General features: G+C 55.4%; 2 protein-coding genes across 4 annotated transcripts in view; one reads left to right on the top strand and one right to left on the bottom strand.

Annotated features, from left to right (window-relative positions):
- Setd1b (SET domain containing 1B, histone lysine methyltransferase) overlaps positions 1-10,785 on the bottom strand; it is a 24,866-nt gene extending 14,081 nt beyond the window's left edge. For 2 of the 3 annotated variants that reach the window (XM_075979445.1, XM_075979427.1), the window contains exons 1-7: positions 10,397-10,528; positions 9,771-9,955; positions 9,438-9,536; positions 8,546-8,816; positions 6,370-6,482; positions 4,240-5,460; positions 272-1,096 (exon numbers count right to left, since the gene is read on the bottom strand). In XM_075979445.1, coding sequence (XP_075835560.1) covers positions 272-1,096; positions 4,240-5,460; positions 6,370-6,482; positions 8,546-8,816; positions 9,438-9,536; positions 9,771-9,941 — 2,700 coding nt within the window. In that variant the 5' untranslated portion in view covers positions 9,942-9,955; positions 10,397-10,528. Of the gene's footprint in view, positions 1-271; positions 1,097-4,239; positions 5,461-6,369; positions 6,483-8,545; positions 8,817-9,437; positions 9,537-9,770; positions 9,956-10,396; positions 10,529-10,676 lie in introns of those variants that run through there. The other variant, XM_075979437.1, reaches the window with a different exon arrangement.
- On the top strand, positions 10,101-19,317 carry LOC142854204 (uncharacterized). The gene is made up of 2 exons (XM_075979458.1): positions 10,101-12,930; positions 13,057-19,317. The coding sequence occupies exon 1, from the start codon at positions 10,246-10,248 to the stop codon at positions 10,879-10,881; it is 636 nt and encodes a 211-aa protein (XP_075835573.1). The 5' UTR covers positions 10,101-10,245; the 3' UTR covers positions 10,882-12,930; positions 13,057-19,317.
- The last annotated feature ends 357 nt before the right edge of the window (positions 19,318-19,674 follow it).

Consider the following 19,674-nt stretch of genomic DNA (forward strand, 5'->3'; position numbering starts at 1 on the left):
CAGGAAGCCACTGAGCTTCTAAAACTCCGCGCGGGCAAATGAACTGCACAACTGATCGGTGCTTTCAGCTGTCTCCTCTATTTAAAGGGACGGAGCTGCGCACAGCCAGAGGCCACGGGTCCAGGCTGTTCAGTAAGGTGCACTGTTTAAAGGGGTCTCACGCTGGGACAGAGGCAGCCCACAGCCAGTAACACATGTGGGTTGAAAGGGAGGTCTCCACGGGTCTCTTGTCACTCTAGGATGCTCCCTGCCCAGCAGCCCACATACATACCTTGGCCATCCGCTCCTTCTTGTCCCACCATTCGTCAAAGGCCCGGAAGGCCACCACTTCCACCATCTTGCGGTTGAGATCGCGCTTCATGATAGCCTTGAGCTCCTTGAGAACTACCAGCAAGACCCCGTCCACCGTGGCCTTGTGCGGGTCCTCCTGACGTGGTACGTAGCCTGGTGGTGGCACGGAGGGGTCGAACTTGGGCAGGGGCGGCCAGTGTTGCCCACGGCCTGGGCCACTGTTGCTCAGGGAGAACGGACTCCGGTAGGGGGGCAAGTTGACAAACTGCAGTCCAGCTGAAGCAGCGGCAGCTGCAGCAGCCATGAAGGGGGGGTAGGGACAAGCACCCTGGCCTGTCATGAGCCGGCTGAGCATCTGTGTCTGCATCTGGAAGGACATGGGCATGCCACCCCACTGGCCACCCAGCACATGGCTCATGTCCACCTGCATCACAGGAAACAGTCCTGGTGGGAAGGGTGGCAGTGGTGGCAGGATGGGTGGGGGTGGGACGCCTGGTGGTGCTGGCAAAGGTGGTGGGGGCACTGCCACCGCAGGATGGGATGGTGGGGGTGGGGGTGGTGGAGGAGGCAAAGGTGGGGGCATGGGAAAGCCAGGCTGTGGGGGTGGGGGTGGAGGGGGTGGGGGTAATGGAGGAAAACCAGGAGGTGGGGGCAGGGGCAGGTTTGGAGCCAGCACATTGGGAGCTGCCACAGCCCCTGCCCCTGGGGTCACCACCATGGGCTTGGGGCAGTCAGCGCTGGTGATGGGGGCCGAGGGCATCTCGTCATCTGAGATTTCCATGTCCTCTCCTGAGGACTGCTGGCCCTGGAAGAGAGCAGTGAGGGTAGCACAGGTTCATAAGCACTTTCTGAGCACCAGGAAGGTGGAGACTTGGGATCGGTACTGGAGATTCCCAGCTGCAGAATGGGCCATGTGCAAACCCATCAACCAGCCCAGATCATATGTTCCCCTTTGGTACAAGGGGCATCAAACAGCCGTCGATTCAACCACCATTTGTTCAGCACCTGTGTGCCAGGCTCTGTTGTAGACGCTGAGAACATGAACGTGACAAAGACAGACCCCAGTCTTGTTCTGTACGGAGCAGAACTTGTAAACGGTAAAGCTGAAGTGTAACTGGACAATAGTGCACCATGGAGAAGAGGAAAGCCGGGGGCGGGGGGCACGACACAACAACACAGGAAAGAGTCAACACTGGTATAACATTTCCCACGGGCCAGGGAAATTTACATACATGAGGTAGTTCTTAGAACAACTCTGCAAAGTGAGTTTGTTATCACCACTTTTACTAGTGAGGAAATTGGGACACAAGAAAGGTTCAAGTAACTTCCCTGAGACCACACAACCAATAAGAGGCACAGCTGGGATTTCAAACAGGAAGTGGCTCCCCGACCTGGCTGGGCCGGGCCAGCCAGTGGTCCTCACTGAGGCCAGCAGGGCCTTGTGCAAATGTGACATCTGTGTGAGTGCTGCCTGGGTGGCAAGGGTAGCGCCTTAAGGACTCAGAGGGGATTTCTGTTTGTTTTGAAGTGCTAGGGACTGAGCCCAGACCCTCGAGCATGCTGGGTAAGAGCCCCACAGCCCTAGAGCTCCCACTGAGCCTTTCCAGTGTTTTCTCATCATTCCTTTCACTTAGGTCTCCCGAGCTTTTAGCAAGGGTCTGGGCTGCAGATACGAATGATCTCCTTCCTTAACTGCAGGAAAACCTCACCAGTGAGGCTCCATGTGGGTCGCTTTTGACAGACGAGGAAGCCGCCCAGAGAGCCACAACCAACAGCGAGAACCAGGGCTGGGGCGAGCTCCAGACACCTGTCCCTCAAAAATCAGGAAGTGAGGAGGTGGGAGGAGGAGAAGTCAAGGACAACCTGGGCCAAAACCAACCAAACAAACAACCCAAACCCACAATGGGGAGGGCTCTTTACTTTGAGGCCCTGGTCTTTGGGACGTTAGAGTCAGAGTCTGGGAACTGGAGAGAGCACTGAGCTCCTCTGGTATGGATGGAACTAGGAGCTGGAGAGAGGCACTGAGCTCCTCTGGTATAGATGGAACTAGGAGCTGGAGGGAAGGCGCTATGGTCCCACACCAAGACTCTTTCTGTGGCTCAGTCCCTACCTGGGGCTAAACGTAAGAAAACAAGGCTAGACAGACAGCAAGTACTCTGGAAGGCTGCTTTGAGGTCAGAGGTCACATCACATGGTGTTGGGGGTCTCAGGGGACGTTGGTGGGGGAAAGAGTATCAGCCTCTCATCTGCCCTGTACACACCACGTCTACACACTTGCTCACTCTCAGACACCCAAGTAAGGGAGGACCAGGCAAGCTCAGCAAGAAGAGAAAGGATGCCCTGACGCCAGCTCTGTACAGCTCCTAGCACTACGGAGAAGCACACAGAGGGTTAACCCAGGCTGCTCCAGTCAGCCAATCACAGGAGCACCAAGCAAGCTCTGGCTCTGCCCTCCCCTCCTCCCTGGGCACAGCGGGGAGGAGGAACCAGCTGGCGGCAGTTCCTGTAGGTCTAGGTGAAGGACGCTTGGGCTTCCCAGGCAACGCAGTGTTTCCATGGAGATGGTGAGACAGGGCTCTTACTGACCCACTCAACAGAAGATGAAACTGAGACCAGAAGAAAATGCCTTCCTCTAGGTCACATAGCTCATGTGACAAGGCAGCTCAGGCTCTGGGGCTGAAACTTTGTGCTTTTAATCACCAGCCGCTGCCTATCCCATCCCTCCCCACCGATCCCCTCCACGCCCAGCTCCCTATCTCAGTCTTGTGTGGGCAGAGCTCTTCTTTATCTTACACAGGCACTACCAGATACAGCGCCTAAGTACTGCTCTCCAGGTTGCCAGCAGGGGGCACCAGAGGGCCGACGCGGTGCTCAACCCTACTTGGAAGCATCCCTGGGCTTCTGTCCTGGAGCGCCCCAGACTCCAGCCCTCCCAGCCTTAGTTTCCTCTCCTCTTATGTCCAGGGAGTGAGTGCTTATGGGGGAGAGGCCCGTGCCCTCCAGCTACTCTGAGCGTCTCAGCCCTGGACCAGGTGGCTGGCATAATAAACATCCGCCAAACCTAGGCTGCCTAGAAGAGATGGGGGAGGGCTCACAGCCTAGCTAGTTCTGGTACACCTGTGAACTCCCTCTGCCTTGACCCTTGAAGCCAAAAACCACTTCCCCAGAACTGCTTGCAGGCTCCCAGGAGTCTCAGCCACCTGCAGCCCCACCTCCTCTCTGGACAGCCCAAGTTCTCTGTTCCTTCCCAGGCAGCCAGAGGGGTTTATGCAAGGGCTAGGGAAGCCAGAACCTCATCTCTGTGTCCACAGGAGCACTGGGGCTGTAGCTGAGCTTCTACTTGTTCATGTCTGCTGGGTTCAGTGATGCCTGATCCAGGATGAGGATTGAGAGGAACCCAGGAGGATGACAAAACCCTTCTCCCCCAGAAACCTGGACAGTAGCACTGCCATCTTCCTCCCAGCTTCGCAACTTCCGAGACTGGACATTTGAACGATGAGATGGAGTGAAGCAAGGTGGGGGCGGGTAAAAATTTGCCTGACTGACATATCTTCCCCTCCAAAGCTAACCTGAAGTCTCCCCTCTGGAGGGCTGAAGCTCGTGGAGGGAAAAGGAAGCCAACTGCACAGCCAGCATGCTTCTTCACCTATTGGGAGCGCTTGTGGGCCAGCCTCCAATATGCCTGAGAGACAGGACTGAACATTCCTAAGCCACTAACAGAGAAAATGATCCGGAACTACAACCATGGTCCAAACTGGCTCGGGTCTGGACTCCACTCAGACTCAAATTCAGAACTTAGCCCAAGTGGAGAAGCCCGGACTCTACCTCCAGTGAAGACAGCACAACTGTCACCTCGTCCCATTGCTCCTGTGTCTGAGCTAGTGAAATGTCAAGCGAGGGGGGAGGGGGGAGGGTGGGACAGACAGATAAAATCAATCCCAGACATACCTCATCCATCCTCTCTGAGGTCGGGGTCCTGTCTCCTGCCAGGTCCAAAGCCACCTCAGCTGTCTGGCCTGAAAGACCCATAGGGTCTGGGGGGCCCGGCTCAGGTGGAGGCCGAGGCCCCAGGCCCAGGCCCAGGTCGTCATCCTCATCAGAGTCAGGCAGTGGTGTTGGGCTGATATCCTCCAGACCTGTGCTGGAGGGGGGCGAGGAGGGTGGGGAGGGACCACGGAAGCCAGGCTGCGAGTTAGTGCCGAAGTGGGTGAGTGGGGAGAGCTGGGACGAGGAGGAGGAGATGGGGCTGCCCTCCATCTGGAGCTCAGTGTCTGAGTCTTGCTCACGTAGGAAGGGCAGCTTGGTGCGCTGTTCCTTCAGCAGCATCTCAATGCGGGAGTCCAGGCTGTCGTGGGGCTTCTCTGGTCCCGCTGGAGACGACTCCAGAGTGGGTGTGCCTGGGCTGTCGCAGGGCTCAGGACTCCAGCCGAAGGTAGGCCTGCCACCCAGCTCCATGCTGTTGTTGTCAGGGGGTGGGGGACCAGGAGGTGTGCCTGGCTTCTCCTTGGCTGGAGGTTCAGAAGGTGGCAGTGGTGGGGGTGCGGGTGCCCTCCGGAACTCCCCGCTGTCACGGGTCCCAAAGGCTGCTGTGGCAGTGGGCTCCTCAGGGGGTGGGGGAAATGGGGGTGCTGGAGTCTGATATGGAGAGAAAGCTGACTTGAATCCAGAAGCAGGGGCTGCTTGGGCAGGAGGTGGAGTGTGGGCAAACGTGGCCGAATCCTGTGATTGGGTCTTGAAGGGAGGGCCACTGCTGCCTCCACTGCCGCCAAAGGAAAGGTCTGAGGAGCCTCGGAAAGTAGCCGTGGCTCCAGCCACTGCAGCCACAGCAGAATTGTGGACATAATGATGCTCATGGCGGCGGTTGTAGGCGTCGGTGAACTTGCTCTCGTGCCGCCGAGCCTTGAAGGTGGCCGTGGGGTCCTGGCTGAAGAGGTAGGAGGGAGTGGGCTGACGACTGGAATAGCTGGAATCTTGGGAGAAAGGGGTACCCAGGCGAGGTGTGAGCGGGGTGCCTTGTCCGTAGGAGTTGGGTGTGTCCAGACGGCAGCTGGAGTAAGCTGTGTCCTGGGAGAAGGGGGTCCCACCACTATTGGGGGTGACGGAGGAGGAGCCAGAGCCACAGCCTGCAGACAGGCTGCCATCCTTGAGGCGCTTCAGAGCATCTGATAACTAGAAAGAGAAAGAGAAAGAAATCACAGGAGTAGAAGGAGGTAGATCTGTACAAGGGAGCGCAGAGGTCTCCCACTACAACTCTGCCTGCTGGGGAGCTTGGGAACTTTCCAGCCAAGGGAAGAGTGTGGGGAAGCTCTTAGCTTTTCTCTACCCCTAGCTGGACACTTGGAGAACTTTCCCTAATGCCCGAGGCAGAAAGAGAAGACCCTGACATCTCCAGAAAGGCTGCCATTCCCTTCCCACCTCAGGCTATCTGACATTAGAGGGCACTGAGACAGATGTGCCCAAGAGCTGTGGTCCATACAAATTCTAGAGACGTGCTGATCTCTGTGAGTTCGAGACCAGCCTGGTCTACAGAGCTAGTTCCAGGACAGGCTCCAAAGCCACAGAGAAACCCTGTCTCGAAAAAAAAAAAAATTCTAGAGACATAAACTGTGTGACATAGGACAAGTGCCTCCTGATCAGAGGTGAACCCCTCTGGGGGGGGGGGATGGGATGGGGCAAGTTTAAACTGTGATTGACTGGAATTGGTCAAGCAAGTGTCTTGGTAGGCAGGGGGCTGAAAGGGAGGCAGTCTGTTCTGCAAGAGGTTCTGAACTCTGCTTCCTGCAGACAGGAGTACAGGGAAGGCCAGACACCAGACACTAAGACCCAAACACAGTAGTGTTTTGACATTCATATGGAAAAGCAGCCCCAGGTCTGTGGGAATCTGGCAGAGGTGGAAGGTGGAGGAGGAGGAGGAGGAGGAGGAGGAGGGACTCCATGTGGACTGACAGCTACAGGGATCAATCCCAGGGGAGACATGCTGTAGCAGGTCTTGGGAAAACAGGGCTTTTAGACCAGCTCTGAACCTACAGCAGGTGTGGTCAGGCCTCTGAGCCAGAGAGCAACAGGGTATCAACCTACCTGCAGGGTCTCATTCACAATTGGAGAAATAGCATCCAGCTCACCCACTGGGAGGGTCTGGGGGGTGTACCGGCCGGTAACCAACAGTTCATAGAAGCGCATGCGGGTTTCCCCTGTAACAGGCAGGGGAGAGGGTATCCATGGAGGCTCCAGCAGGAGACACACCCATGGGGATTCCAACTTGCTTATTAGCATCTTCACAGAGCCCTTGTGCCTGAGACACTGCATGTCCCCTGATTAGGTTCCTATCCACTGCACCTCATTTAAGATTCTCATCTGTCCAGCAAAGCCAAAAAACTTTTTCTGAGCCTGAGACTCTAAGGTTAGCACCTTGTTGGGCAGAGACTCCCCCAAACCCAAAGAAAACATCATCCTGAGTGCAAAGTCCTTCTCATTACCTGGATCCTGGTTCCAAGGAGCCATTATTACCCTCATCTCCCCACAATTCTTCTTTCACACTTAGTTGTCCCGGCTTGTAGCAAGGACAGAGGAAGTCAGGTGACACAGAGGTGATTGTTAACTATCTGGGGCCCAAAGACCAGCACAGTCAGCCAAACACACAGATTACTGTGAAGTGACCTGTGGTGCTCTAGCTCAAACCCCAAGAGGGCCCACATGGTCCCAGTGAGCCTCAAGTCTAACGCTCTACCCATCACCAGAGAGAGAGAGAGATTTCTACCAACCAGGCCCCAGATCATTGGTATTTATAGAGCCTAAGAAGCGGCTGCTTACATATGCAAAGGAGGTGCATTCCTTGAGCGACCTACTCTTTACTGGACTCTTTCCTGAAAGACAATCTCAAACTTAGGTGGTAGTATCTGAGGGTTGGTGTTTTCTTGTTTTTTTTTTTTTTTCAGAAATGAAATTGTGGTAGGACTTAGCTGCTCTTTTAAGATGTGGGCAGGTGATGGGGAGGGAGGCTCCATGCTTCAGTCTTGGGGGAAATTAGACTTCAGCTTATTATAAGAACACGTAGTAGATTTAAAAGTCTGTTCACACACTCACACACACACACACACACACACACACACACACACACACACACCAGCTTTACTAGAGTGAGGAACTAGGGAAAAGAGCAGGAAAGCTTTTGACATGACATGTCTCCAGGAAAGCTTCTGACACATGGCCAGGCCTGGGCTCCCCAGATTCACTCAGAACTCCCACCACTCCCTGCACCCAGCACAGGAGTCACTCAACATGGAGCCATCATTAAAAGTAAAACGAAACAGAGTAAGTTTTCCTCTCCTGCCTTTGGTGTGCTCAGACACTCTCAAACCTAGAGCGCACAAAACCCCTGGAGCTGGACAGAAATCCCCTCAGGCAGGGTTCACCAGTGTACCACCCCCACTCCCAAACCCTGGCCTTTAACAGTGCCGACAGCTGGCTGCGGGACTAGGGACTCCCGGGTTCCAGGGCACCCTGCTCTTTCCTTCAGATTGGTAGGAATCCCTCAAAAAAGACACAAGCAGACTTAGGGGGAATGCCCTCTGAGTCTTGAGCCAGGGCTGAGGGAAGGAGTCAGCAACCCTGGAGTTAGGAGGTGTGGCTCCCAGGCCGGGTAGAGCAGACCAAGGTGCTGCTGTCTCTTTAAGAGAGAGGAGGGAAGACAAGTGTCAACCCTAGAGCACCCTGAGCAGCCCGCCCCCAAGATCCACTATCAGTGCTATCAGAACATTATCAATGAAACACTTCAGGGCTCAGATTGGTTCAGGGAAGGGGCACCGGTAGAGGTTTGGGGGAGGCATGGCACCCTAGATCCTTAAGGAATGACTTATGAATTTAATCCTTCCTCTGCCTCCTACAAGTAAACAAATGCTTCCTTCTCCCCTAACACAGGCATTAACACTAGGGACTGTCTAAGCCCAGGCCACTGGGGCTCAGAGAGGGGCCCACGGGGGTGTCATAGGTGGGGAAATCTCTGGGTGGTCCCTAAGGGTGCAGTGGCCAAGGACTGGCACATTTGGTAAATTATAGCCTGTCTCCTAGCAACAGACAACACATTTGGTTCCATGTGACTCTGCCATCCGGAGGGGACAAAAAATAAATAAGGTGATGGGGGGGGGATCCCAAGGAAGAGGTGACAGTAGAGGGTTCTCCTAACTCTGAAGGGAATCAGGCTGACAGGTGGCCTTCCAGCTCCTCCCCCACGGACGGCCAACAGGCCTCTACTAACCTTTGGTGTCCAGCTCCACGTGGATGATGTTGCCCATGACAGACGTGCTATGTAAGTGTTGGACGGCCTCCTTGGCGCCCCTGACCGTGGCAAAGACCACCTTGGCAATACCCAGGTGTTTCTTGGTCTTCGGATTATACAAAATCTCCACCTCCTCCACCTCCCCATACTTTTTGCACATGTCCCTTAGGAAGTTTTCACGGATGTTGTCATTCAGCTTGGCAAATGTCACCTGCTTTGGAGGCACAGGGCCCACGTAGAACTCATCGATCTGGCAGGGGCCGCGGGGGAAGGGAGTTTGGAAAACATTAAAACCAAAGAAAAACACAACACTCCTCACTTGCCCAGCAGTTAAAAACAATAAAGGGTGAAAAAAATTAAATTTTTTTTTGAAAAAGAAAAAAAAAGCATGCGGGCGGGCCTGAGAAGCGGAGGATTAAATCATTTGGAACCTGGAAGTCCTCTGGGTTCGAAAGGAAAGGGGAAAAAGAAACAGTTTCTCTTTCCCCACCCCCTATTCTGGCCTCCTGTCCTTACTGCTGGTTCCGGAACGACCCCCTAGTCTAGGAAGTAGCCCCCTTTAAAGCCAAAGGGATGGGAAAGGGGGCGGGTCCCTGAACCAGGCCCCTGGGTGCACAAGGACCCAGGTAGGGACCCAGAGCCCCCAGCTCCGCCGGCAGGACGGTGTATCAGCGCCCTCGTTACAGTTTCTCCGAGTGTTATTTTGTTTACAGTGGCCGGGAGGGGACACCACTCTCCCCCCTCCCCGCCAAAACTTGCCAACCCTGGACGGCGGGAACTCAGAATCCGGCTGGGCTTGGTCAGGACTGGCGTTATTTTCGAACTCGGAGAAGGGGGGGAGGGACCATAAGACAGAGAGGAGGGGTCCTACCTTGAATTTGGGTACCGACAGCTCCAGTTCCTTGGTTTTGGTCCAGATTCCGACCACCCGGGGATCTTCCACGATTTCCACCGGGCGGTTGCTGGACATCTGTGGACAGGGATAGGGGGCTCAGTATGGAAGGCTGGCACCCTCCCCAGGGGCAGGGGCAGACCACCCCCCCGCCCCCGTCTCCAGGCACCAGTCCCACTCCAGGCTGAGGGGGGAGCCCTGGCTGACAGTTGGCCAGGTGGCTGGGAGAGGGGGTCCCCCTCCGTTCGCCTCTGTCTGGGGGCTCCAACGGGGATGGGGTGGGGGTGGCGGGAAGGCGCGTCGGCTACTCACCGCCAGGCTGAAATGCTGCCCATCGTAGCGGTACAGTTTATGGTGCCCCTTTTTCAGAGCCGGGTCAATCATCAACTTGTAACTTCTCCAATGGTGGTTCCTCCTCTCGCCCGAAGGGCCGGGCTGCGGCGGGGGCTGCTGGTGGTGGTGGTGGGGGTGACTGTTCTCCATGCCGTTAACCCAACCTGAAAACCAGCAAGTTGTTGTCCTCTCCGCCGCTTCTACACATTCGCCAAAGAATCCATTCGGCTGGCCCCCACCCCCTCCCACCTTACCAGCGCGCCCCGAAAGCTTGTCTGGCTGGCTCCCCCCCCCCGAAAAAAAATAAGAATGGAGCGAGAGAATAAACCCTTTCCGGAGGATTTACGCGCCCGCCCTCTCGGCCACCGTCTCCGGCTGCCAGCGAGGGGCTGCCCAGGGCCCCCGCTGCGGGCTGGCGCGGTCCGGGGCGCACGGAGGACGCGGGCTCCGGCCCATGGTGCTGCCGGCCGCCCGGCGTGGCGCTCGGCCCGGCTCGGGCTCGGGGCGCGCGGCAGGCCTGGCGTCGCCCGTCGGGGCGGGGGCCGGGGGCTCGGGCCGCCCGGCTGTTCTAGCCTCGGCCTCTCTCCCTCCCCAGCCGTGCTTACATCCCCGCCGGGCGCCGGCCTCCCTGCGCCGCCAGCCAGTACATGGTGTCCCCCGCGGGAGCCGAGGCCGGGGCGGCCGGACCGGGGGCCGGGATGGGGGGGACGCCGCCTTAGCGGCTGCCGGGCCCCGGGCTGTCGCTGCCCTTGCTGCCGCTGCCGCCGCTGCTGCTGCCGCTGCTGCTCCTGCTGCTGCCCGGGAGGCGGCTGGCGGCGGAGGCTCGGCTCCCAGTAGCCGCACATCCCACAATACACCGCTAAGGAGCCCGACCCGAGCGCTCACCCTCCTCCTCTTCCTCCTCCTCCTCCTCTTCCTCCTCCCCTCGCCTTCCTCGCCGCTTCCCCAGGCACTCTCCCGGCGGCGGCAGCTGCGCCGCCAAAGCCCCGGGCCCCAGCGGCCCCCCACCCCTCACTCGCGCGCTCCCACACTGCCTCCCCCCCCTCCCCGGGGGGAAGGCCTTTTAATTTATTTATTCTGCTGGGACTGAGGTGGGGGGCTTGGCTGGCGGGGGATAGGGGGGTCTCTTCGGCCTTCTACCTCCCGCGGCTGGGGCTACCCTTCCAGCTACCGGGCACTTCACGGCGTGCGCCCCCGGGGCCTCCCAAACTGTTTCCAAACTGCCCAGACCGGAGGTGGGCGCGTGGAGACTCGGCGAAATGGCTGGGTTTGGAGGGGGGCGATTGTGTGTTTGAATACTAGGAGCCTGGGGAGGCAGACGTCGACCCCAAACGAGTTGCAATCGAGGTATCTCCGAACCCGCTTCCTCTTCGGCCCCCACACCCCCTCCCTCCCTGGAGCAGTACTGGGGAGGGGAAACCAAGATTTGGAACCACATTAGCCTTCACATTCCTGGGAGGATACAGCCCTCGCCTGGACGTGGAAGATAGCTTTTTTTCTCTCTTTTTTCCTTTCTGTTTTTATTTTTGGAGGGGAGCGCCCAGTAATTGTCCTGAACACATGCTTCTTCCTCCAGGCACCAGCGACAGAGAGTCCCCTTTTTTGCATTTATCATTTTCCTTCCCCTTTCTTTATTAAAGGTCCGGGAGTGGCGGCGGCCAATCAGCGCTCGGCTTCCATTTTGTGAGTTCAACTCGGAGGCTTCCCCGGCTTCGCGTGGATATGTTTGCAGACCCCTCGGTCTCTCTTCTCGGACTGCCGACACGAAGCAGCCGCCTCGCTGTGGCTTCGTGGTGGTGTATTTCATATTGGGGCTCCTTTCAGGGTTTGTAATTTGGCCGTGGGTAGGTAATTGGCTGGAGCAGGGCGGCAGGGCGCGGCAACCAATCAGCACACGGCTTCTATAGGGCTTGAGTTATTAGACGCTGATCTCAAAACATCCTTCATCAGACTCCAAGGAGAGGCCAACAGATGAGGGGAGCCATTTTTCTGCAATGGAATTAAATGGCCAAGTGGGTTTTTCCTTTGTTGCAAATGGGGAATGCTTTTCCTTTGACTCCACCATCCAGTTCAGGACGCCTGAATGTGTTTAACATTTGCCAAAGGACTCACACTTGGAAGAATGAAGAAGACCTTTTAAAAAGATCTGGATTTTTCCTTATGATTTGGAATCCATCTTTGTCTTGTATAACTAGGTCATAGCACACTATTAATGTCAGCAGTTAACAGTTTTGAATTCAAAAAAACCTAAGTAAATGACATATTTAATTTTTTTCCTCTTTTTTCTTGGGTGGGTGGGGGGAGAGCTTGGAGCTGTCTTAATCTGTATTCTCTTGACTGAACAATAAATTTTTAAATATAATTTCCTCTATTAAACACTTAACCTGGTCATCTTATTAACTACTTTTTAACAAGGTAATGTTTTAAATGTATAGTTGGAGTATCGAAATGGCAGCAACAAAAAAAATTGTGAGCTGTTACTGTTAAATTTTCTAAAAACCTTTTACATTGTAAGTACCCAATCCATTCTGTCCTTCCTGCGCTGCAGTTTTCATGTTACTGTCGCCTGAAATGTCCTGAATTTTCGGAATATTCATCTGCATGTATGTCTTTGTCTCTGTCTGATGTAAGTCAGTTAAAATGCTTTTAAACGTTTGCTTTTATAAAGCTACGGTTTTTAGTTCAAGCTTTTTGAAAAATGTTTACAGCAATAGATGCTGCTCCGATTTCTTCCCAGTAACTCGTACACTTTCTTTGAAAATCGATCTATTTTGAAGAAAAACAGCTGTTTTTCTCGACTGGGGGGGGGGACGACTGAGAGAAAGGAAGTCTTTCTTTACAAAGACTCAAAGCCGTCACTGAAAACTAGATTAAAACTGGAAAACAAGTCCTAGCTGGTGCAAGCCAAACACCTACGTTAACCCGGTGCTATTTTCTATGGTGGTTGGGATGGCTGGTGAGCTATTTTGCCTTTTGTTTGATTTGACCGTGTTTTCGCCTTTTGTTTCTTAATGATCACACCATTGCTAAATCCAGAGCAGTAAACAGTCCACAGCGAAGCCGCCTTTTTGCCAGCCCAAACCTGGAAAGTTTGCAGTCGTGGAAGGAGCAGAAAATACTGAGTGTAACTTACAAAAAGGTAACAACAAAAGAACACTATTTCCCCAGATTTTTTTTCCCAACTAAATAACCAAAACAACAACAAAAAAAAACCTTTCTTTTCATAATAACAACTCCAAAAACACCGCCCAATTTTTTCTTCTAGACTCCATGGCACCGGGCTGAGCGGGTAAGTAAAAAACTAAAATAATTAAAAAAAAAAATTTAAGTGCCTTTGCCCCCTTCGAGGAACTCTTGATTGAGCAGGCCATGGGCTGTAGGTGATGGGAGCTGAGGTTTCTGGAGCTTTGAGTTTGGCAACCGGTGACAGTGGGCGGGTGAGGGGACAACGACTCTCCAGACCCCTTTGCCTCTTCTGCCCCAAAGGCGAAGGGAGCATCTCCCCAGTACCCCGGAACATCCATGGAGCTGCCTGCGATAGTCCCTTTGGCTCGCCTCAGGTCTGAACCTTGGTGGCAGAGAAGAAATTGAAGTGCTTTGGAGATGGAGGGGCTGAAAGAGCGAGGAAACCATCCCACCCATCCTAAGGTTTCGTTCCCATTTGATTGTGTGGTTTCTGCACCCTTAAATCAGCTTTTCTGGGCTCCGGGGCTCTCCTGCTCTTCCAAAGAGAAAAAGGACAAAAGGCCGGCGTCCATGTTGGCACCATGACGCAGCATCTCTCCCTCCTGCAGCCGGGCGCTGCCTGTCCTCCCGGCCGCGCTCGCTCCTCCCTCCCAAACATGAGTTTTATTTTCAGGTTTTGAGCCGAGCCGCAGGCTGGGTCGGGTTGGGGCCAAGGCTGGGGCCGCCCGGCTGCTCAAGGCTGCGGTGGCTAATGGCGGCCGGCTCTCCTCCTTCCTTCCGCCATTGTCTTTCCCCGGTTGTCGCTGGGAGGCAGTCCCGGGTCCTAAGAGCCTGCAAGGCAAGGCACCCGGGATGCTGGTGACGGGTCTCTGGGGACCTTGGGCCTCCAGGGCGTCGCGTACCGTAGTTCCCGCACTCGCCCACCCACCCCACCCCCGCCCGCCCGCCCGCCCGCCTGCCTGCCTCCGGGTGAGGCGGCCGCGGGAGGAGCCGGAGCAGGGCAGGGCGAGCCGCTGGAGGCGGGTTGAGGACCCTGATCTCCGCTGAAGCCCCGGACTCCATGGCCCAGGAGGGCACGAGGCCTCGCTCTGGCTGCTGTCCCTGCTGTTCTGCCTCGAAACAGAAGCCAAGTAGCCAAGGGCTAAGAGGCTGCCCAAGCCTCCCTTCACTGCCCACTCGGCTTCAGAAGACCCACCCCTGCCTCCCCCAGTCGTTCTTTGATAGCCGAGCCGGAGGGGCGGGTCTCCCCTTTTGTCCCTCCACTTTGGGATAGAGGCCCTTGCGGTGCCTGAGTCCCTTTACTTGGTCGCCAGGGGCTCAGCCTCCAACCCAGCTCTGCGGGTTGGAGGTGTGTGTGTTGGAGGAGGGGGGCGGTTGGGGCCTGGGAAAGCCGATTGGGGCCTCCCCCTCGGGAACCCCCCCCTCCCGTGACACTGCCCGAGGGTAAAGCCTTAGATCTCAGCCTTCCTGGGGGAGGGGATGCGGACAGGGCGGGCCTTTGGAAATGTAGATGAGCCGTCTCCTGCTGCTCTTCGCCCGGGCTGAACCTTGGTGACTCAGCCACCCCCACCCCACCCCCACCCATTCCAGAGTGAGGGCTGCCTTGTCAGCTGGAAAAGGGGGGGCAGCACTTCTGAGGCTCCCTTTCTATCTAGTAGACCCTGTTGGTTTGCATTTGGCCGATCCATTCTCTGACCTACAAATTGGGACTGCCCTAACAGATCGTCCGAATTCACAGGTCTTGCCCGGAGCAATGTCTTGGTTCTCCCCACACTAGACAATCCTTGCCTCCTCTGGACCTCTGGAACAGGCCTAATTTGACTGACAGCTTACCCACTAAGGTAGGTAAGATCCCTTTTCCCAAGTTGAGAGAACTATATCAGGGGGCTTGGGCCTGCGGCCTTCGAAGGGAGGGTTGGGATCCCCAAACTCGCTGGGCTGGTTCAGCAGCCCCTCCCCCACGCTGATGTGGCGGTTGTGTCTGTGTGTGAAATGGGCGGCCTGCTGGGTCCATCCAGCCCCGCCTGTCAACCTCTGTTGTCAGGCGTTTAGGGCGGGCGATTCTCTGCCGAATTTAGCAACTTACTAGAGCAGGACTACCAAGTATTTCCCAGTGGTGTGTTTTATGGTGGGTGGGAGGGTCCTGGAAGCTTCTGAAGGCATTGACTGCTGCCAGGCTTGCCGGTGGTGCCTCAGCCATTTCTCCTGAGTCCCATTAGGGTGGCCAAATGAGCCACCCTGATGTCTGGCTTGCTGGCTAGACAAAGAACCAAAAACCTTAAATCTTAGGCAGCCTTCCCAGAGAAAAGGTTTCCTTGACTTTTCCTGGATTCTCACAGTGGCCTTCTAGCTCCCAACAAGGCCAGGTTGTCGGTAGCCTGGCTTCTAGAACCGTACAAAGCTGGCTGTGAAGCAGACGGGCTTTTTACGAGTGTTTACCGTGCATACTCAACACGGTCTGCGAGCCGGCTCCTTAGCTGCAAAAATTAGGCAGGTATCCTAAGTCAGAAGGGGAACTCATTTAACCTCACTGTGCCTGGCTCTTACGTGTCTCATTCAGAAGGTGCATCTAAGGATTAGCGCTTCTCACAGGGTCCCAGGCACTGCCAGTTTTCCAGACTTTCCCTGCTAGGTAACACCTGGGATATTCTCCATCTGTGTAGCTCCAGTTGGCTAGCCCTCCTCAGGCCCAGGAAACTTCACAGCTGAAAGTGGTGTGGCCCTTGATCTCTGCTACCCCCCCAAGAGCGCTCCTAGTTAGCTGTTACTTTGATGAGCCTTTTGGCCACAGGTGCTCCCCCTGTTTTGGCCTAAGCTTCCAGCTTCTTCCTCTTGTTCGTCACCCCCACAGTGAGTGCTGAGTGTGGCTTGGGGAGCCTGGCAGGCTTCTTGGAGGGGTTGTTGAAGGCAGGTTAGTGCCCAGTCGGGGGATGATTGAAGCCTGGCAGCTGTGAGCTAGTGACCTTGGACCAGTGCTGCCGTGGTGTTCCGTTCCCCTCCCTCCCCACCCCCGTAAAAGGATCATAACTGCTGGAAAAGGTTGATGGGAGGATTAATGGCGATTAAGGGGGCCGCACTCCTGCGCTGGCCTCCATTACGACAGGGATTGTTGCTGGGAGTGGCTGCGTGGGTGGGGGCTGGGCTGTGTCTTGGGCTCCTCCCCGCCAGCCCACTTCCTTAAGCACGTGCCGGAGCCTCCAGGCAAAGGAGAAAGAAAACTGGCTCTGCTTGGGAAGGCGGCCAGCTGTTTTTCTTTCAGTGCAGTTTTCAGTCCGGGCTCTTCCAGGTTCAGTGGGCTGTTCTGTAGCGGGTCACGATTTTTCAGGGTTACCCCCTAGTGACCCCAAGAAAAGAAACAGCTCACCCAAGGTTCTGAGGCCACGGCAGACAGGGTTCCAGGTTATCTTGGGTTTTCAGCCCAGAGCCTGGGCCCCTGACAACCCCCTTGCTCAGCTGTCTGGGCTATTTTAGGCACCCTCCCGTTCCAGCTGTCTTCTGCCATCACTGTCAGAGAGCTGTGTGATAGCGAGGAACCAGAGTGGTCTGTGGCTCCCGCCTGTCCAGAGGGCCAGGCTTCCAGCTCTGGGTGAGCTTGCTTTGTGCTGGGAGGGCTGAACTCTTCGCCCCGAGTGGGAAAAGGCAGGAAAAGCACTTTCTAAGTTGATTGGGTTGATACGGGCCTTGTAAGCCACTTGGTCCTTCTAAGGGACCTGCTTTTCTGGCTAGAGTCCTTGGGTCTGGGGTCTTTATCTCCTCCAGCCTCAGACTAAGTAATTGACTAAGTCGCGCTGCGTCAGCTGTGCCCTGGAGGGCTATAGACTTTGGGGAACAATTAGGTGCTAAACTGTGTGGTGTGAATCTTGAAAGGGAAAGACAGAAGTGACAGGGCCAACTTGGCGACCCATTTCCACCTCAGGCTCTTTCACCTCCGGTTTCGCGCTCTCTCTCTCTTTTCTCTCTCTCCCTCTCCCTCTCTCTAGCCCCCTTATCACCTTCTGGGCAGTAGGGTGGAGCAGTTTGTGTGGCTGTTGTTCCTGGCCTTGAGGGGTGCCCCGCCCACTGGTCACCCACTGAGCTTGGGGCGGGGCTGCTTTGGCTTGCTGAGAGAGGGCCACGCCAGCGGAAGGACTGCCTGAGCTGGGAGGTGGCTGGACTAGCTTCACTACACAGACTCCAGCGTCCCCGCCCCTTCCGTCTCCTCCACCTGGCCTGGAGCCCTCGTTTGGAATATGACCTTTTAGACACTCTAAGTGGAGACAGTAGTCAAGATGGCTAGGAACACCCCACCATCACCTGCCCCCAGTGTTTTCGCAGACTGTTCTGTGCTCTCAGGCAAGTTACTGCGGGTGGAAAGGAGGAGGGGAAGTCGAACAACCGTGTGGGCTATTTCTAACAGAAGAGGGTCTTGCCATGTCCCGGCTAGTCCTCTTGACAGGCTGGAACCACAATCCTTTGTGCCCAACTTAAGCCGTTTTTCCAGCCTGGCCTCTAGAAATGACTTGCCCATCCTCCACTGGTTCCTTAGAGCTGTTAGGCAGCTGGGGCCTGGAGGAAGACTGCCTAGCCCGGAGGCTAAGATAGCACCCCTAGGCACCTTGACTTCACACCCCCCCCACCCCTTTATCTGCTAAGTAGAACCTGAGTCTTTATCTCTCACTGCTATTGATACCATCTACATTTGGATAGCTAAATAATTGATTTATGGGGCCTCTGAGTAGGGGAGTGGTGCCCCCAGCCTCTCCCATCCAAATTTGTACTTTGTCCTGAAAGACTGAAGGTACCCTGCCTCTGCTGTCCTTGACTCACTTCCCTGTTGGCCTCTGTGGCTTAGTCTTCCCAAGACCATCCTGTGGCTCCCTGAGGGGTTTTGTGGCAAGAAGCAACTGAAGGAATCTCTCCCTCTCCTACACTTTCCAGGAATTCCTGGAGAATCAGAGAGTGACACAGGGCCCCCAGAACATTGCTGGTGAGGGAATAAGCCACCCTGTGTGGGTGAGTCTTATCTCCTCAGCTAGACCGGCCTGGCCTGGCCTGACCTCTGAGGAGGCTCTAAACAGCAGCTGGCTGGATTCCTGGGTATTTTTAGCTACACAGATCCAGCCCCACCATCACCATGAGAGCTGGGTCCAAATCCAGCACTCCAGGCCTGCTAGTCCTGGGGTTCTGCCAGCCTCCTGTTGAAGCTGGGGTGGGTGGGTAGGGCAGGCTGGAACCAGTAGCGGCGTGTACCCTGAACCCACCTGAGCCAGAATCATTCGCTTTCAGTCACTTCCTCTCTGAGGATGGAGAGTGCAGACACAGGTCTCGGGGATCTGTGGAAAGTCGCGAGCCCTCTCTTGGCTATATGTACAGAACAAGCACTTTCTCCTTCTAAGTGAATTTTCTCCTCTGGCACATGAAGCCAGCCAGCCTCCCTGGCTCTGGACCAAGCCCGAAGAAACCTGGAATCCTTGCAAGGTAAGTGGGTCCCAACGCCCTCCGAGCCACCCCCACCTGTGTGCTCCACACTGGAGTGGCCTGCTCTATGTTCTCTGGGGAACCTTGCCTTTGGCATGCTGTCCCTCCTTTTTTTTTTTTTTTTTTTGATTTTCGAGACAGGGTTTCTCCGTAGCTTTTTGGTTCCTGTCCTGGAGCTAGCTCTTGTAGACCAGGCTGGCCTGGAACTCACAGATCCGCCTGCCTCTGCCTCCCGAGTGCTGGGATTAAAGGCGTGCGCCACCACTGCCCGGCTTTGTCCCTCCTTTTTTGTTTTGGTTGTTTGTTTGCTTTTTGAGACACGATTCTTCTGTAGCTTTGTGGCCTGTCCTGAAACTAGCTCTTGTAGACCAGGCTGGCCTGGAACTCAGAGGTCCACCTGCCTCTGCCTCCGGGGGCTGGGATTAGAGAAGTGTCCCACCACTGCCAAGGTTTTTTTTTGTCTTTTTTTTTTTTAAGCATCCTCAAAGAGCCACTAATATAGCCGCAGCTCTTCCTCGCCTGGTTTTGACAGGAATCATCTGTTGACTCTTTGTAGCCAGCCCTCCTTCCCCTCTAACCAACAGTCAGGCCCTCCCTGATATAACTGTTACCTTGACAACCCCTTGGGCCTGTTTCCCCCTCACCACTGAAACCTGAAGAGGGTTTTCAAGCTACAGTACATGTGCCCAAGTTGGGCACCGCTTCTGCTTCCATTGGCACATCTTCTGCCCAACTGACCCAATATAACAAACACAGCCTTCCCTGGTCCCTTAGCTGATCTCACTGGTGCTGGGAACTCCTGTCAAACTGCTTCCTCCAGACTGTGCCTCCCCCACAGGCAGGAACATGGTTTCTTCTCAATAAACAAGTTGTAAGAAAGGAATGAACGACTTGCTGAATTTTTGTCTAAGGGGCCCTCCTTCATCCAGTGACAAGAGACCTCTGCCCTAAAGCTGGAGGTTGATCCAGGTTTCCACTCTCGCGGTCCATGTTGGGTTTTGAGTTTCCACAAGCGGTCGCTGCTGCCCTCTGGTGGTAGGGCTTTGCCTTGCGTCTCCTGGAGGAAAGGGGAGGGGGCGGGGAAAACGAGAAGAAACCCTGACATTTATGGAACCTCCCGGGTCGGTAGTTTACTCCACAAAGCGAAATTTCCTGATTGCTTGCGGAGAACTTGCAAATTAGGTATCTTCTGGGTGGGGAGGGTCAAGAAGATCCCTGAGCCCTGCCAAACTCCAGCTTG

Source organism: Microtus pennsylvanicus, chromosome 1 (assembly GCF_037038515.1).
Source record: "Microtus pennsylvanicus isolate mMicPen1 chromosome 1, mMicPen1.hap1, whole genome shotgun sequence".
NCBI lineage: Eukaryota > Metazoa > Chordata > Mammalia > Rodentia > Cricetidae > Microtus > Microtus pennsylvanicus.

What these genes read in the sequence shown, in the direction of transcription:
- LOC142854204 (XM_075979458.1), top strand. Translation starts at nt 10,246, where the DNA reads ATGGTGCTGCCGGCCGCCCGGCGTGGCGCTCGGCCCGGCTCGGGCTCG.